At 39.3% G+C, this 13,789-nt stretch overlaps 1 protein-coding gene and 1 long non-coding RNA gene across 3 annotated transcripts in view; one reads left to right on the top strand and one right to left on the bottom strand.

Moving 5' to 3' along the window:
- LOC104683997 overlaps window positions 1–13,789 on the top strand; it is a 53,198-nt gene that overhangs the window by 24,870 nt on the left and 14,539 nt on the right. The window contains exons 2-6 of the long non-coding RNA XR_005602768.1: window positions 6,741–6,799; window positions 7,066–7,221; window positions 10,707–10,840; window positions 11,355–11,496; window positions 12,366–12,491. This is a non-coding gene — a long non-coding RNA (uncharacterized LOC104683997). The remainder of the gene's footprint in view (window positions 1–6,740; window positions 6,800–7,065; window positions 7,222–10,706; window positions 10,841–11,354; window positions 11,497–12,365; window positions 12,492–13,789) is intronic.
- SLC12A1 (solute carrier family 12 member 1) overlaps window positions 1–13,789 on the bottom strand; it is a 43,457-nt gene that overhangs the window by 19,120 nt on the left and 10,548 nt on the right. Inside the window, exons 4-14 of one of the 2 annotated variants that reach the window (XM_039557628.1) lie at window positions 13,678–13,773; window positions 12,956–13,095; window positions 12,372–12,482; window positions 11,319–11,430; window positions 10,701–10,828; window positions 7,918–8,002; window positions 6,021–6,172; window positions 4,283–4,390; window positions 3,399–3,522; window positions 2,374–2,475; window positions 363–518 (exon numbers count right to left, since the gene is read on the bottom strand). In XM_039557628.1, coding sequence (XP_039413562.1) covers window positions 363–518; window positions 2,374–2,475; window positions 3,399–3,522; window positions 4,283–4,390; window positions 6,021–6,172; window positions 7,918–8,002; window positions 10,701–10,828; window positions 11,319–11,430; window positions 12,372–12,482; window positions 12,956–13,095; window positions 13,678–13,773 — 1,314 coding nt within the window. The remainder of the gene's footprint in view (window positions 1–362; window positions 519–2,373; window positions 2,476–3,398; window positions 3,523–4,282; window positions 4,391–6,020; window positions 6,173–7,917; window positions 8,003–10,700; window positions 10,829–11,318; window positions 11,431–12,371; window positions 12,483–12,955; window positions 13,096–13,677; window positions 13,774–13,789) is intronic. The other variant, XM_039557627.1, reaches the window with a different exon arrangement.

The raw sequence follows: 13,789 nt of genomic DNA, 5'->3' as shown, positions 1-13,789 counted from the left end.
GCCTGAGTCAGCTAAGAGCACTGCAAAATTCAGGTAAGGTTTTGTGCATGGGTGGAAAAAAATTCTGAGCGGTACTCAAGTAAAAGCCCAAATCTCATAAAGATGTGGGAATAAACCAGCCTGCTGGAATGTTTACAGAAAACCCTGAACCATACTTGAAATTCTTGTTAAACAGGCAGTCACCAGTCTATCAACTTAATCTATATTATATAAAGTGGAATTTAATGGGATGGTCCAGACTTCCCTCTAAATAAAGATAGCACAGAAAAATAATTTCTAATTCTGTAAGCAGAATTAATTCATTTAAAATCCAGTCTAGCAGCATGACATATACACATAATAATAGTGGGGTTTGGCCTTACCTGGCTTCTTATATGTTACATAAATATATAGGAAGAGCTCAATGGCATAAGTGATGAGAGCTGCCCACCAGTTGATGACAAACATCACCCCGCAGCACAGCAGGGCTCCAAAAAGTGACACCCACATGTTATAATATCTGAATGCAGGTCTCCAACCTGTTTAAAGAGAATTGAGGAAATTGGAAGAGCATAAAATATATTGATAAAATGGTGATCCATGATTTTTGTGCATACAAACCCATGTACAGTTTGTTTCAGGCACTGTCAGAAGGGGTGGGAGAGATACCTGTAAAATCTCAGGCATCGTATCAACAGATACTTTCAGGTGTTGGCTGATGTAGGTTTCAATTTATAAAATACTGGGTCTTACAGGCCTTCTTCTACACTCTTTCCTACTGCTTTGTTCAGCTTGGCTTTGAGCAGCTATTCTGTTTATATGTATTTTTGCAAAATTAAAGTTTACTGGTTCAGATTATTTCAGAACATCAGAAAGAGATTACCTGTAAGTCCAGGTAATTGGTGGCTGTGTACTTTTGGTGCATATACACAGAACTTATTATTGGTAGCTAAATGCTTGCTGAGAGGAGTGTTTATCCCAATACTGTAAGTGCATCTGTCTTAAACCTGGAAATTGCCTGGCCTTGTGGCAGAAGAATAAAATCATCTGCAATTGACTTTAAAAAGATATTATTCCTGCTGCTCTTCAGCTGCGGTACTGATTCCATCCCCTGCTACCAATTAAAATGATGAGGCAAGCACTGAGCCTTCATGGTTTGCAGGTCTCTGCCAGGTGTTCTACAGAGCAGACTTTGGAGAGGGAAAAAACACAGAAGAGGCTGAGCAACTCTATCTTGGATCATCTTTGTAATGAGGGAATGGGAGGGACCTGCTGGGAAGAAATTTGCTGTCCTGCAGCCTTGCAATTATTATAATCTATCACTGTGAATTGGCAGAAATTAACTGGAGGAAATGAGAAAAGAAAAATGGCTGCAGTTCTGTCTGAAATGTTAAGTAGTGGCAGAGTAGAGTCAGATGCACGCAGATGAAATCTCTAGAGGTAATTGTCACTCAGCTCCAAGGCCATGTGGAGCAGATCTGCATTTGTTCAGCTGTGCAGGTAATTATCAGAAGTGCTCATCTTTTCTGCCCTCTAAACAAATGGCACTGTGCAGATCCATAGGAAGGAAGTTGATGCAGGCATTTATGTCGCTACTGCAGTTTCTTCACACTGGAAATCAAAAATGTATTCCTCGCTCCTTGAGTGGAATAATTAATTCACAGAAGCAGGAAATTGTCTTTCCTGTGTGCCAAACCAGTGTTGCTCAGCTGATTGACTTCAGTCCTGAAGGTGTCACCCCTTTATTCGTGAGATGGTGAGAATCATTCTGCCGTGGCAGTGCGCAAGTCTGACAGCCAGAATGTTCCTTTGCTGCACAAATGTAGAGGGAGGATCTCAAGTTACCCCTGAACAGGACCTCGCTGTGCTTCACAATTGTGCTTTACAGTTGTGCTTCTGGGCGCTGCAGAGCTGTGCTGGTGCTGTTTGATGGACCTGCTCTTGCTCTGCACGTTCCCTTCCCGGCAGCATCACTTGTAGCACTGGTACTGTGCTTAGGAACCTCCCTGTACATTTCACTGGCGGTTTGGAGAAGGGAATGATGACTCCCCACTATACCTTGCTTACTTCATTGGCCAGAGTTGGCATAAGCTTTTACCCACCCATGTTTTGTGATAGTGAGGGGAAAAAAGCCACCCTGAGAAGGAGCTTTTTTTGCTCCAGTGGGATCCACCAAAGCCTTTCTCATCCTGTACAGCTGTAGGGATTGTAAGGACTGGACCCGTTATTTTTATCTTTTGGAGATAAATGAACTGCCATCATATTCAATAAGACATCAGATCACATAGCTTACATACTTTACACATACTGCAATTTTCTCTGACATGCAGTCAAAAACTTCCAGAGATCAGACTATAAAACCCGTATTTAAATCATGGCTGAATGCAGACTCACCTGGAGATTTTGCATACGAGGCATGAAAGCAGGAGAAATTAATCAAAGCATATGAAGCCAGGAAGAAATTGGAGATGATGGGAGCAATGGTATTCAGTTCAGCTGTGAGACACATACACAAGTCAGACAGAGGCACCAGTTTCCTGGATTGTTGGCTAGCTGTTTCCTAATGATGCATTAAATCTGAGCATTGTCTGCATTTATCATCCAGGGAGAGCTTGAGTATTTTCCTGTCTTACTAATTTAAGGCCACCTTGATCTACCTTCATTCATATGAATTATGTCTGCTAATGCTGATTTTAATAACATTATGTGCTATGCAAGGTTATACTTGATACTGTGATTCAGCATACTGTCTCTTAATGATGTAGATCTGATAAAAAGTTCAGAATTTTAAATACATAATTGAGAGGATGGATGCATTTTTAAAAACTCTTTGTAGTTACAGTTTATTGGGGATCTGAATTCTCTTTACTAGACATCCTATTTACTTAGTGTAAGACAGTTTGAATTTCAAATCTTGGAAAAACTGATTTAAAAATCCCTGCAACTGCTGAGTGTGGTAGCTGGGATTTTCTTTCACCAGTGCTGGTAAACTGGGATTTGCTTTAGAGCTGACTTGGGAAAGGCTTGGGCAGAATAGGCTTCCTAATTATCTCAAAATTACCTCAGATCTATGTGCAATATAAACTGGAAAGCCCTTTTCAAAGATTCTGACTTTGCCTTATCTGGTAGAGTTCTAAGCACTGCCCTCTTCCAGCAGAGTGAACAGGAATTGCAGCTACTCCACGTCTTGGAAGATGAGGCTGTGGTGGTGGTGAGAAGTCACTAAAATCCCTGCTGGTTTCTTTTTGCCTTCATTAAGAATAATGCAATTGCTACCAGGAATTTGAGTATGCTTGAGTTTATGTCAGAGCTTACCTGACTGGGAAATTTTTCAAACCATAGCTACTAATTACATTATAGTACCAGTTTGTATAATTTCAGAACATGATACTATAGCAGCTGTGCAACATTGTACAAACCAATCAGAATGAATGCCATGGCGATCACAAAAGTGAGGACATATCCCCTGATAGGCTCGTTGTTTTTTCCGTATCCTTTGGCAAAGAATTCCAACCCTTTGTAGACGTTGTCCTTGCAAAGAGCCTGGTAAGAAAATCAGCACATAATTCCATTAAGCAGCACTTTCTTGCACCAGAAGTCACTGTCTGTGAGTGGCAGCTTGCTTTTGCTAAACAAAAGTTAAATCTGTCTTCGTGCTTCAAGTACATCAACTGCTGTGGCATGTGAACATTTAAATAAGGTGATAAGACAATGTGCTACTATCTTATTATATCATGGGAAACAGAATCACAGACATTTAATGCTTATTCAGTGCTTTAAAAGAAAAAGATAATTAAATAGCTAATAGAGTCTAAATTGGGAAAAATTGAAGCACAAATCAGTGGCTTGGTGTAATTTTTACAGGTTATCTCTCTGTCCCATGCCCTCTGCTCCCAGTCTGTCCACATTGCTGCTGCCCAGACAGCTTCTGGACAGCCTGTTAGAGCACACCTGACAGCACCTGAATCTTACGGTCCTGAGGGCTCCTGGTGCTCCTGTGTTTACAGGGTGGCTTTCTGCAAGAAGACAGAAGTGGTCCTGAAAGTACCCTTGAAGCTATTTATGACACATGAGAATCCCATGTTCCTGCAGCAAAGCTGAGCTCTGACCAAAGAAGCATTATTGCCCTTGTATGATGATAAGACCTGCCTCTTTCTGCTGAAAAACATTCTACATATTGTTTTCCCTGCCTCTTCCTCCCACATGCCAGTGTTGTTTAAATATACGTTACATTTGGCATATGGAGTTCAACTTTGTCTTTGAAGTAAAACTGAGTATAAGGAAATGGATAGTTTAATTTTACCTGGAAGACTTTGGGTGCGCTGACAAGAGATGCTAGAGCTGATGACAGCGTAGCTGAGAAGATGCCAGCTGTGATGAGAGGACCAAAGCCAGACACCATGCTCATCACCTTTAGGAAAAAAATGAAGGTAAAACGAATAGGCTTGCATTTGGATGCACTTTTTAATGACAAACCCATTTAAGTGCTCTGTTTCTATGTGTCTCTGCTTTTCATGGTTCTAAATTTAATCTGCTGTAAACCAGCTGTGAAGTAGGGAAATACTATTATTTCTGGTTTAGTTAAAAGCAATAGAGGCAAAGCCAAATTTTTATTCAAGTATGCAGCTGTCTGCTGGGGCAGATGAGTACTCTGTGAGATTTCCTCACTGCCTTTACTAACTGATTGCTATGAGAAACAGCCTCTACTTGATGAGTAAATAGTCAGATGGTAGAGGACAAGAAAATGGAAATGGCAGGAAAAAGCACCAAAGTATGAAATGTGGTTGGAGGCACTTTATTTTGTTTGGGGTTTTTTTTCCCTTGATTATTTAATATGGCTAAAAATGAGAGAAAATGCCTGATGGTGCTGATGAAACTGCAGTGCTGCAAACAGTAATGATTGCATTTGCAATGCTGCAAACACTGTCAGGCCTCCCTCAGCCTCTGTGACTACTGAAGTGAAAAGGTTGTTGAGAAGCACCCGACAAGGAAACTAAAAGATGGATGGATGTGACTGCCAGATGCTTTTGGTGTGTGGGCAGTACTTCAGGAAAGAAACCAGTGAATCCTGAAGATTTGTCAGATGAAGACATACTGTTTTCTGGCTCTAGTCTGGCAGAGGTAAATGCAAGAAGCAAAACTTTGTCTGGCTGTAGGGAGGTCACTGATTTTAAGTGGTGTCCTGAGTGTGGGCAGCTGAAATGAGGTGGGAATAAGGATGGTAATGATCAAGCAAGGAAGGGAAAGTAGTCTGTGAAAGGGAGAGCATATCCCTTTTAAGGTGGTTGCCCAGCCCTGTCATTTAGCAGAGCCAGCTGGGAAAAAAGCGAGTGACTTTAAAAGCTACAAATGACTGGTTGAAAAGCATGTGCAGGTGGGTGGTGAATTCCTCTCGCTGGCCATGAAGCACAGGGGCTGAACAGAGATCTGGGAGCTGTGGTTGTCAGGCTGCAGAACTGCTTTACTTTGATGCTTAGCCTAAGCTTTATTTTGAAGAATAAAAATGGCAGACAGTCTCTCTCTGGCCTAGGAGAAAGACTCCATTACTTCTCACTTGATTTTTCACTCAACTATTTTTGGATACTTTTTTTAAGAAGTCAGACCTCTGGTTTTTGTACTGTGACACAACCCTTTAGCAGTGACCACAGCACCCCTGAGGTAAAATCACATCCACGTGTCAAGAGCAGTGACGTGAGTTACTCATCTAACAGGAGCTCCTGAGGTCTCTGTTAAGTCTGGGCTTTCAGTTTGAAGATGTTACAACATACACTGCTGCATGGTAGTTGTTACAAGAGGATATAAAGACCTTACCAGAGTGTTAGGAAGGCTAGTGATGGGCAGTATGAAGGTAAACATGGAATGCAGGGGATTTTTGCCTTTCATCATTCCTATCGTTCTTTAGTTTTTTAGATAGAAGTGGTTGTCCTGTTGTAGTTAGTTGTCTGCAAATAATGGTTTTGCATGTTCATACTTATGTATTCATGCATTGCTTATTATGCTAATATATGCCTATATGATAATACATATTATCTCATTAAAACCTGAAAATTATTCATCAGCCCATAATCACATGGCTGACTTGCACATCTGGAAAAATCATAGCCTAGGCCGCAGGCAGATGATCCATTGCAGCTCATTCCAGGCACAATTGTATCATTGACGTTCCCAGTAGCATCTCGTACAACACAGGAGGCTGTGGAAACAATGATAGATTTTTAGTTTGCTTCCTTGTGACATTGAAAGAATGTTCTTGCCACACTTTGACTCCTAGACTGCACACATTTTGTCCAACTGCTGCCTTAGACTCATCCCAAAGAGCAACGTTTTGTGTTGGGCAGGGGTTACTGCCCTGTACTGTGACTTAGATTCTCATGGTGTCTGTAAGCAAATATTTGCTTCTGTTACTTTTAAAATAATCAGCCACTTAACTAATAAGGATTAGCATATTTCTGAGATTAGAGAAGCAGACAGATCAATAATAAATTGACTAACTCAGAAGTCTTTAGTCCTCCTGTCACTGCTTTTAAAAGTGCCAGTATTCCAAGCAAACAGGTCAGTGAGGGTCTTAGGTCTCGGCATGCCCTTCTATTTGTGTAACAAGCACACAGAATTGCTTTAGAGACCCAGATCCTCAACTGTTCAGATTGTCATAGCCCTATTGATACCAGTATGATGAGAAAAAACTTTGAAAAGGAGAAATTACCTATATTCTTTTTGTGTTTATTGATATTTATGTTGTCTTTTTTTTTGCTTGCCACCAGAAGTGAGAAGAAAAACGTGAAGTTGCAGTGTTGATCTCAACATCGTTAGTGGCTAAAATGTAAGTTTATATGATACCTTCAGATTTATCAAAAACATTAAGACTCCCAAAATACCCAGTGGCTATTTAGAAAACTAACATACAAACAAGAACTAAAAAAAAAAAAAGAAGGAAGTATTACACTGAAAAATACACAGCTCTGAAGCTGAAATACAGCTACTTCTTGTGAGACCAGAGCAACGTTCTCAAATAAACAACAATGATTTATAATATAAAGTGAATTTATAAAAGAAAGTGAAGAATGACTACTTTAATTTTAATTGCAGGGGGAAATTTCATCTAAATAATGCAACGGCCTGAGCTGAGGCTTGAGTCAAGTATTCTGCCTATGCATAAAGTCCAAGAACCATAGAATTTAAGAAGATTTGAGAGTCATCTCCCAGAAAAGGGAGTTCTCTGCTGGGCTTTCTTGTGGTATTGAGGTATTTGCTCATAAGAAAGAGTGTTGTTTGCAACCCTTTTTCTTGCATTTATTAAATACAAAAGCAAAATTATTTTTCTTGACCAGAGATTTATTGTATGCTTGTAATGAGAATTTAACTGCATAATCCTCCAACACCGTTCATGGCTTCAGTACAGGTCTCTTTTTCACTCGTGTCCATTTTGTTACCTCATATTCCACTACTGTAGAACATGTAGTTGTGTAGTTCCTTTGAGACAGGCAACTGATTTCTGTCTTTGACATAGAATGTACAAAATGTGTGTTACCCTGTTCCTGTGATTCTCGTGAGTGTTCAGTAAGACTAGTGAATGCAAGCAGAAGCCATGTGAAATTTCAGTGTGAACCAGGAGCAGAAGATCAGCAGATTGATCAGAGGTTCCTTTGATCTTTATTATACTCATGGATACTATATGCTGGTGGTCTTTGTCACTGAATGGAATGCAAAAATAACCATACAGGTTACCTGAAGGTCCAGCTGCAGACAGGGACTTTGGTTTCTGCTGGTTGCTGCTTTTTTTTAACCACTGTTTTGACATACAGTAAAAGCAAAACTACTCTCTCTCTACATAATAAATCCATGGGATGAAAAAGCAGTGAGGTTAATCATTCATTTGCATGCCAAGCTTTCAAACTTAACTGTAGGAGTGAGGACATGCAGCCAAAGTTCTGTACTTACCTGCACATATTGCAACCGCAATGTAAGCAATCGTGGTGATCACAATGGCCAGCATTGTTCCCTGGGGTATGGCACTTTGTGGGTCCTTAAACAAAGCAGTGACACGAGAAACACGGTGAGTTTGTGTGCTGCAGCCTGATTGCATTTGCCTGCTGAGAGTTCTGCCACACTGTGGTGTGAAGATACCCCTGGAGAGTTGATTTTTATCACTCTGACCTGCGCCAACATTTCTGGTCCCAGCATGCAGACAGAGCAGTGCTCCTGTGGTGCAGTGCTCCTACCTGCACATGTGAAGGATATTCTGCAGGAGCAAAGCTCACATTTATAGCAACAGGAGGGTCCTGAGCTCTGCATTTCTTAGAACTCCAAACTCTCTTTACATTGCAATTGGCTTTATTTTAATGTTTAATGATCTAGTGGGTAAATAGCTACTGAACCATCAGACTCTTGTGGATGACAAGATGAGACCATTTTTGGTTAATTGGTAAGACAGATGTAGTACTTCTGTGCTTTGCAACCAGTAATTGTTAGTTGGGTCTTCAAAACAACTACTTTCTTTCACTGTATTGACTTAATTTAGATAATTTAATACAGCTGGGTTACAATGCTTACAGACTGGCTCACACCAGTATCAGCTTTAGTAATGCAACTGTAAGAGTCCAAAGATCTGCACTGTAAATTTTGAAGGGATTTTTAATGCTAGATAACCATACAATTTAGGGTGTGTTTGTTTGTGCTAGGAAGAATTTTTTATAAATTTTCTTCTTAAGTTGGTTTAGCAAGGTTTTGTAAATCAAAGATTTGTTGAATGCGTTTTAAGTCACAGACATTTTATAATGATCCTTCTTGCAGGGTAAAAAACCAAAATAGAAATATGGAGTTTATTGTGAAGCATGGATGAAGTGCTTAAATGTATTAGTAATTAATATAATTTTTAAATGAGGTAAAGATTTCTTGAACTGAAAAATAATTGTGGAGTCACTTCAGCTGCATAAGACCCTTTGCATTCAGACCATGGTAAATTTATGCAGTTCTGATGTGCATGTTTTAGGTCATTGTTTTTGTGGAATCTTGTGGTTATCCTAAACTCTGTAATGTTGCATCTTAAGGTTAAAGTTTCTTACAACTTGACAACTTTTACGTTTTACATTTTTAAAATTTAAAGCCGTATTTCCTATACTGTTAGTACTTTAGGGGCTAAACCCCACTGAAGTCAGTAGGAAGTCACTGGGAAGCTGTCCCTGTAAGTAGGCTCTGGAGTAGGACACAACCTGAGTGTGTAGTGGCTGCGGGAGCACAGATGTAGGTGTTTGCAACAAATTCTAAAGAAAGTTTGATTGGTAAATTTTACACTTTTTAAACACTCCATAGCTTGTCTTTTAGATTCTGGAGAGGCTGGTTAATTTAATTAGACTTGTCTAATGCATCTAAACATGCTCCATGGGAAATCTGCTGCCTGGAGGACTTGGTTACAGAAGTCCACTTATTGTGAGACTGAAACAACTCCAGAGATCCAACGGGAGAGCTGCTTCCCTAGGTCTGCTTGGATTGTTTCAAACAGCTGATGGAAGAAGTGCTGCTGCTTTGGGAGTCTGCCATGCAGGCAGAACACCATATATGGCAAAAGAATTATTTTTGTTTGATAAAAGGATGGAGATTGTGTGAGGCTGGTTCAGTCTCACTGGGCAGAAGTACAATGGGTTTTGGTTTTTTAATTAAAAATGGAATCTCATTGACACTATCAGTGGCTCAGTTTCCACGTGTTTTCTCTGTGCTTGGCTTGAAAAGCAGTCCTCTGAAAACAAAGAAGCTGAGGCATGTAGCTCAGGGTGAGGAAAGGAAAGAGAATTGGCTCTCAGGGGTGGTAGGATCTGGTGAACTTGTGACTGCTGTGCCAATACAGAAATAACAGACCTTTGGTTGAATCCTTAAGGTCTGCAAGGCAATGGATTTATAGGATAAGGCCAAATAACTTTATCTGACATTCTGGGGTTATCTAGCTGTGAGCCATCTCTTGTTGGTGACTTTCTTTTTTTATTTTGGTCGGTTTTTGAGTGTTTTTGTCATGAAAACTAGAGGACACTCAAAATTAAATTCCCATCTCTAATTTACCTGTATGTTTAGATACTGGAAATTCCATCTCCTTTAACTGCTGAACTGCAAGAGGAGAATGGGAAACTGACAGAATGGCCACAGCAAGGCAACTGGGCACCCTTGGACCTCCTTTCCCTTTCTCTTCAGACTCCTTTTTTTGTCACAGCTGCAAGCTTGCAGCTTTTCCTTTGAGCAGCAATAGTGACATGTGGTTGGGACATACTTGCTTTCATTAAATTCTCTGTTTGCTCTGCCCTTGCTATGACCCTGAATATGAAAAGCTGGTCTCCACTGATTCTTGTGAGTACAAACATGAGCTTTCCAGGTATGCTTTTTGGGATGATGTTTGGATCGATGTTAACCAAAGATGAGCTCCAAGAGATACACATGTAATTTCTCCTATAGCATCTGCTGCTAATGGACCATTAATGATACATTATTGCAGGTTATTGAAACATGTTCTTAAATGACCCAAATCTAGCTACAATCATTTCTGTAAATACCCATAATGCATTATGAGAGAAAATGTGAATGCATGTTTTAAATGATAAAGCAGGTACTTGAAAGAGAGAGCTTTGCTTCCCAAAATAAGACATGATCTAAAACTGAATACAGTGTTGATTCATGATTGGTTTTCTTGTTATTTTTCCAAACTACAGCTAGTATAATGAAGTTAATGAAATACATACTTTCAGATCTCCTGAGATATTGGCTCCTGCAAGAATGCCAGTGGCAGCTGGGAAAAAAATGGCAAACACCGAAAAAAATCCTTCTCCACTTCTGAAATCTGGTCCAAAGTTTTCTGCAAATATTGATGCTGCAAATATAGGTGAGAATGAAATATACCAACAAGATTTGATTCCAAAGTTACTTAATGAAGGAGGTGAATAAGCCAGTCTTTCACATCTGGACAACTGGGTTTGAATCTGTCTCACATCATAAGCAAAGTAAATTTGATTTCCTTAGTCTGGTCCCCAGGTGGACGTGCTTGTCTGCGTCTCAGAGCTACAGATCCATGCTGAAGTGACAGAAATATCACTGCAGCATTTGCTCTTAGCTCTCTGTGAAAGTTTGTCTGTGGTCTACTGATGTATAAATGACTCAAGCTGCATCTTACTGTGCTATCAGCTGCAGCAGCAGAGAGACAAACTCAAAATTAGAGGTTAAATCCATTCCCTTTGTTTGCAAGCTCACTTAAACTTGGGCAGAAGATTCTGATCTTGTGACGTTTTTCAGTGGAATCCTTAACTTACTTTAAGTCAAAAGAATGCAAACACAATTTTATGATAGATAGCAAGGTAGCTTACCTTGGTAATTAAAAAAGCCTCTTGCCTTCTTTTCAGTGTTGGTAGGAATGACTGTCCCAATAAAGAAGTTTGCAATGGCAACAAGGAGAACAATCAGAAGAATAACTTGAGCCTATTAATAGAAACAAGAAGATTCTCCTGTTGTTTTTAACTTTGTTGCTGTGGAGATGGCTATACAGTAAGTTATCTGTATCTGTTTCCTATAACAGGTTATTAATTTCTTTAGTTTTTGAAAAATACCAGGAATCAAGATAGCTGAATCAGTTGATGACAACAGCAGATGCTTTTTACTTAGAGGATAATGAAATATAGTGTTACAATTTAATTTTAGCTTCCTTACAAGAAAAGGTAAAATGGAACAGCTAATGCATTAATATCAAGTGTAAGACTTTTTTATATTGTTATAATGTTTTAGTTGCAGGGGGTTCACTTCAAAGGTTATAATATCAAATTGTTTTCTGATCTCTTTTACAAGTTGTTCTAGTCTCCATCACGGCATAATGCAAAAACAAGGGTGCTGTTGGACCTGATTTCTGGACCCAATTTCGATAGCTGCATTCCAATCTCTAAAGTACTGCCATTTGAATTTGCATTCTGACATTTTTTACAGGTGAAGGAATAGCAGAAATCATTAGAGATTGAGGAATGGGTAACAAGAAGAGCTCTTCTGCTGAGTAGGGCTTGAGAGAGTACAGTGATAAAACCATATGTTGTTTTTACTACTGTTTATTCTATCAGGCTGCATCAAAAATAAGGGCAAAAGGGGCACATAGCCAAGGCTCTAAATGATGCCGTGAATTATAAAAATCAATATAACCAAGCTGTCTGCAAAACTCAAACTTCCTCTTTGCTTTTAAATGTATGTTCAAGGCAGAGTGTAATTGGGCTTTCATTGAATGTAATGATTAAACTGCTATTGCTTTTAGAAAGATTAAGCATAAACTGAAACTGAGTGCTTTTGAAAATTCCATCTGTTGAATAGCATTCTTCACACACAAATGCTGTACAGCAGGTTAATATATTGCTTGCTTTTATATTCTTTTAAAGGTTTACCTTTGCTTCCCATTCCATGCCAGCAACAGAGATGCCAAGAAGACACACCACAGTTATGGTCCCTATGATTCTGATGTCATTGGACTCATCTACCATCAGTGTATCACTCTCCTGAAAGTGGTAAGAAATGGTATTAGAACAGTCTCTCTCTGCCCAACTGGTGGGATCAAGTAACAAGGTGAAATAGAAAGCAGTGAGCTGTCAAAGTTTCAGAGATTTGTGAGACCACGTGTTTGTATGTCATGTTTGTCATGTTCCAGCTGGCTTTTTGCAGTTGGGGTTATTTGGCTGTATAATGGGATGTCTGCTCTTTGTCTGATTTTGAGATTATTGTCAAGAAATGTATGAAATACACTTAAAAGGTAGAAATAATGAAGAAGCATTCTGTGGCATGTTTAGACAGACCAGCTTCTTCCCTTTTAAAGATATCCCTCAAGCCTTAACTAAAACAGATCACTACTTATGCAAATACATTATGTAAAACAAACACCACCATCACCATCCCCCCCCCCCCCAAAAAAAAACCAGCCACACAAAACAAAACTGAACCAATTTCATCATATGCATGAAATATCTGCATTTACCTTAAGAAGTTCTACAACTGTTTCAGCAAATCCGACTACATACATGGCAACTGCCACTGCGTTTGCAAAGGCAAAGATAAGTCCTATAGAGCCACCAAACTCTGGGCCCAGACTTCTTGAGATAAGATAGTATGCTCCACCTGCAGACAGAAATGATTGTTATTTCAGCACAACTAAACACTCAGCTTTTGCTTTTTTTGCCCCCACATAGCTGTTCTTGCAGAAATCTGTGCTTTTAATCTCACAAATAGCATCAAACTTTGCCCTATATTAACAGGGGACACTGCAGAAAAGCAGTGTGCTTTGTACTGGTTCTGTCTTCAGACTTTTCAGTATGCCTTTCTATTCCAGAAATCTTTTTAGTGCATATTAGCATGCAAAAGTGGATCTTGTTATAATTTTTCATGATACATGATATAGTAACACAAAGGAGAGAGAAACTCACTTCCAGAAAGGTTCTGACTTACATGGATCTATTCCAGTGTTAACATGAAAGGTCACATTCCATGGTACAGTGTTTAAGCTCCTGCATCATAGTGATGCAGTGAATCTTTAATGTTTTTTGCATTAAATCTATACACATTTCAATTTGCTGTTGATCCACTGGGAGAAATCACTGCAAGTATACATATTCTTTCTTTCCTTATAACGCAGTTATCTCAATTCCATGTATTTTTCTAATTAAAATCTGCACATTTTTATATGACATCATATTCACTTACCTCCTCTTACTACTCCATTAGTGCAAATGGCAGACATGGAGATACCTGTCAATGTTGTTACTACTACACTCAGAGCAATAACTATGATTCCAAGACCTGAAAGATCCGAAAA

The sequence above is a fragment of the Corvus cornix genome, chromosome 10 (assembly GCF_000738735.6).
Source record: "Corvus cornix cornix isolate S_Up_H32 chromosome 10, ASM73873v5, whole genome shotgun sequence".
NCBI lineage: Eukaryota > Metazoa > Chordata > Aves > Passeriformes > Corvidae > Corvus > Corvus cornix.
This window is presented reverse-complemented; position numbering and strand designations above follow the sequence as displayed.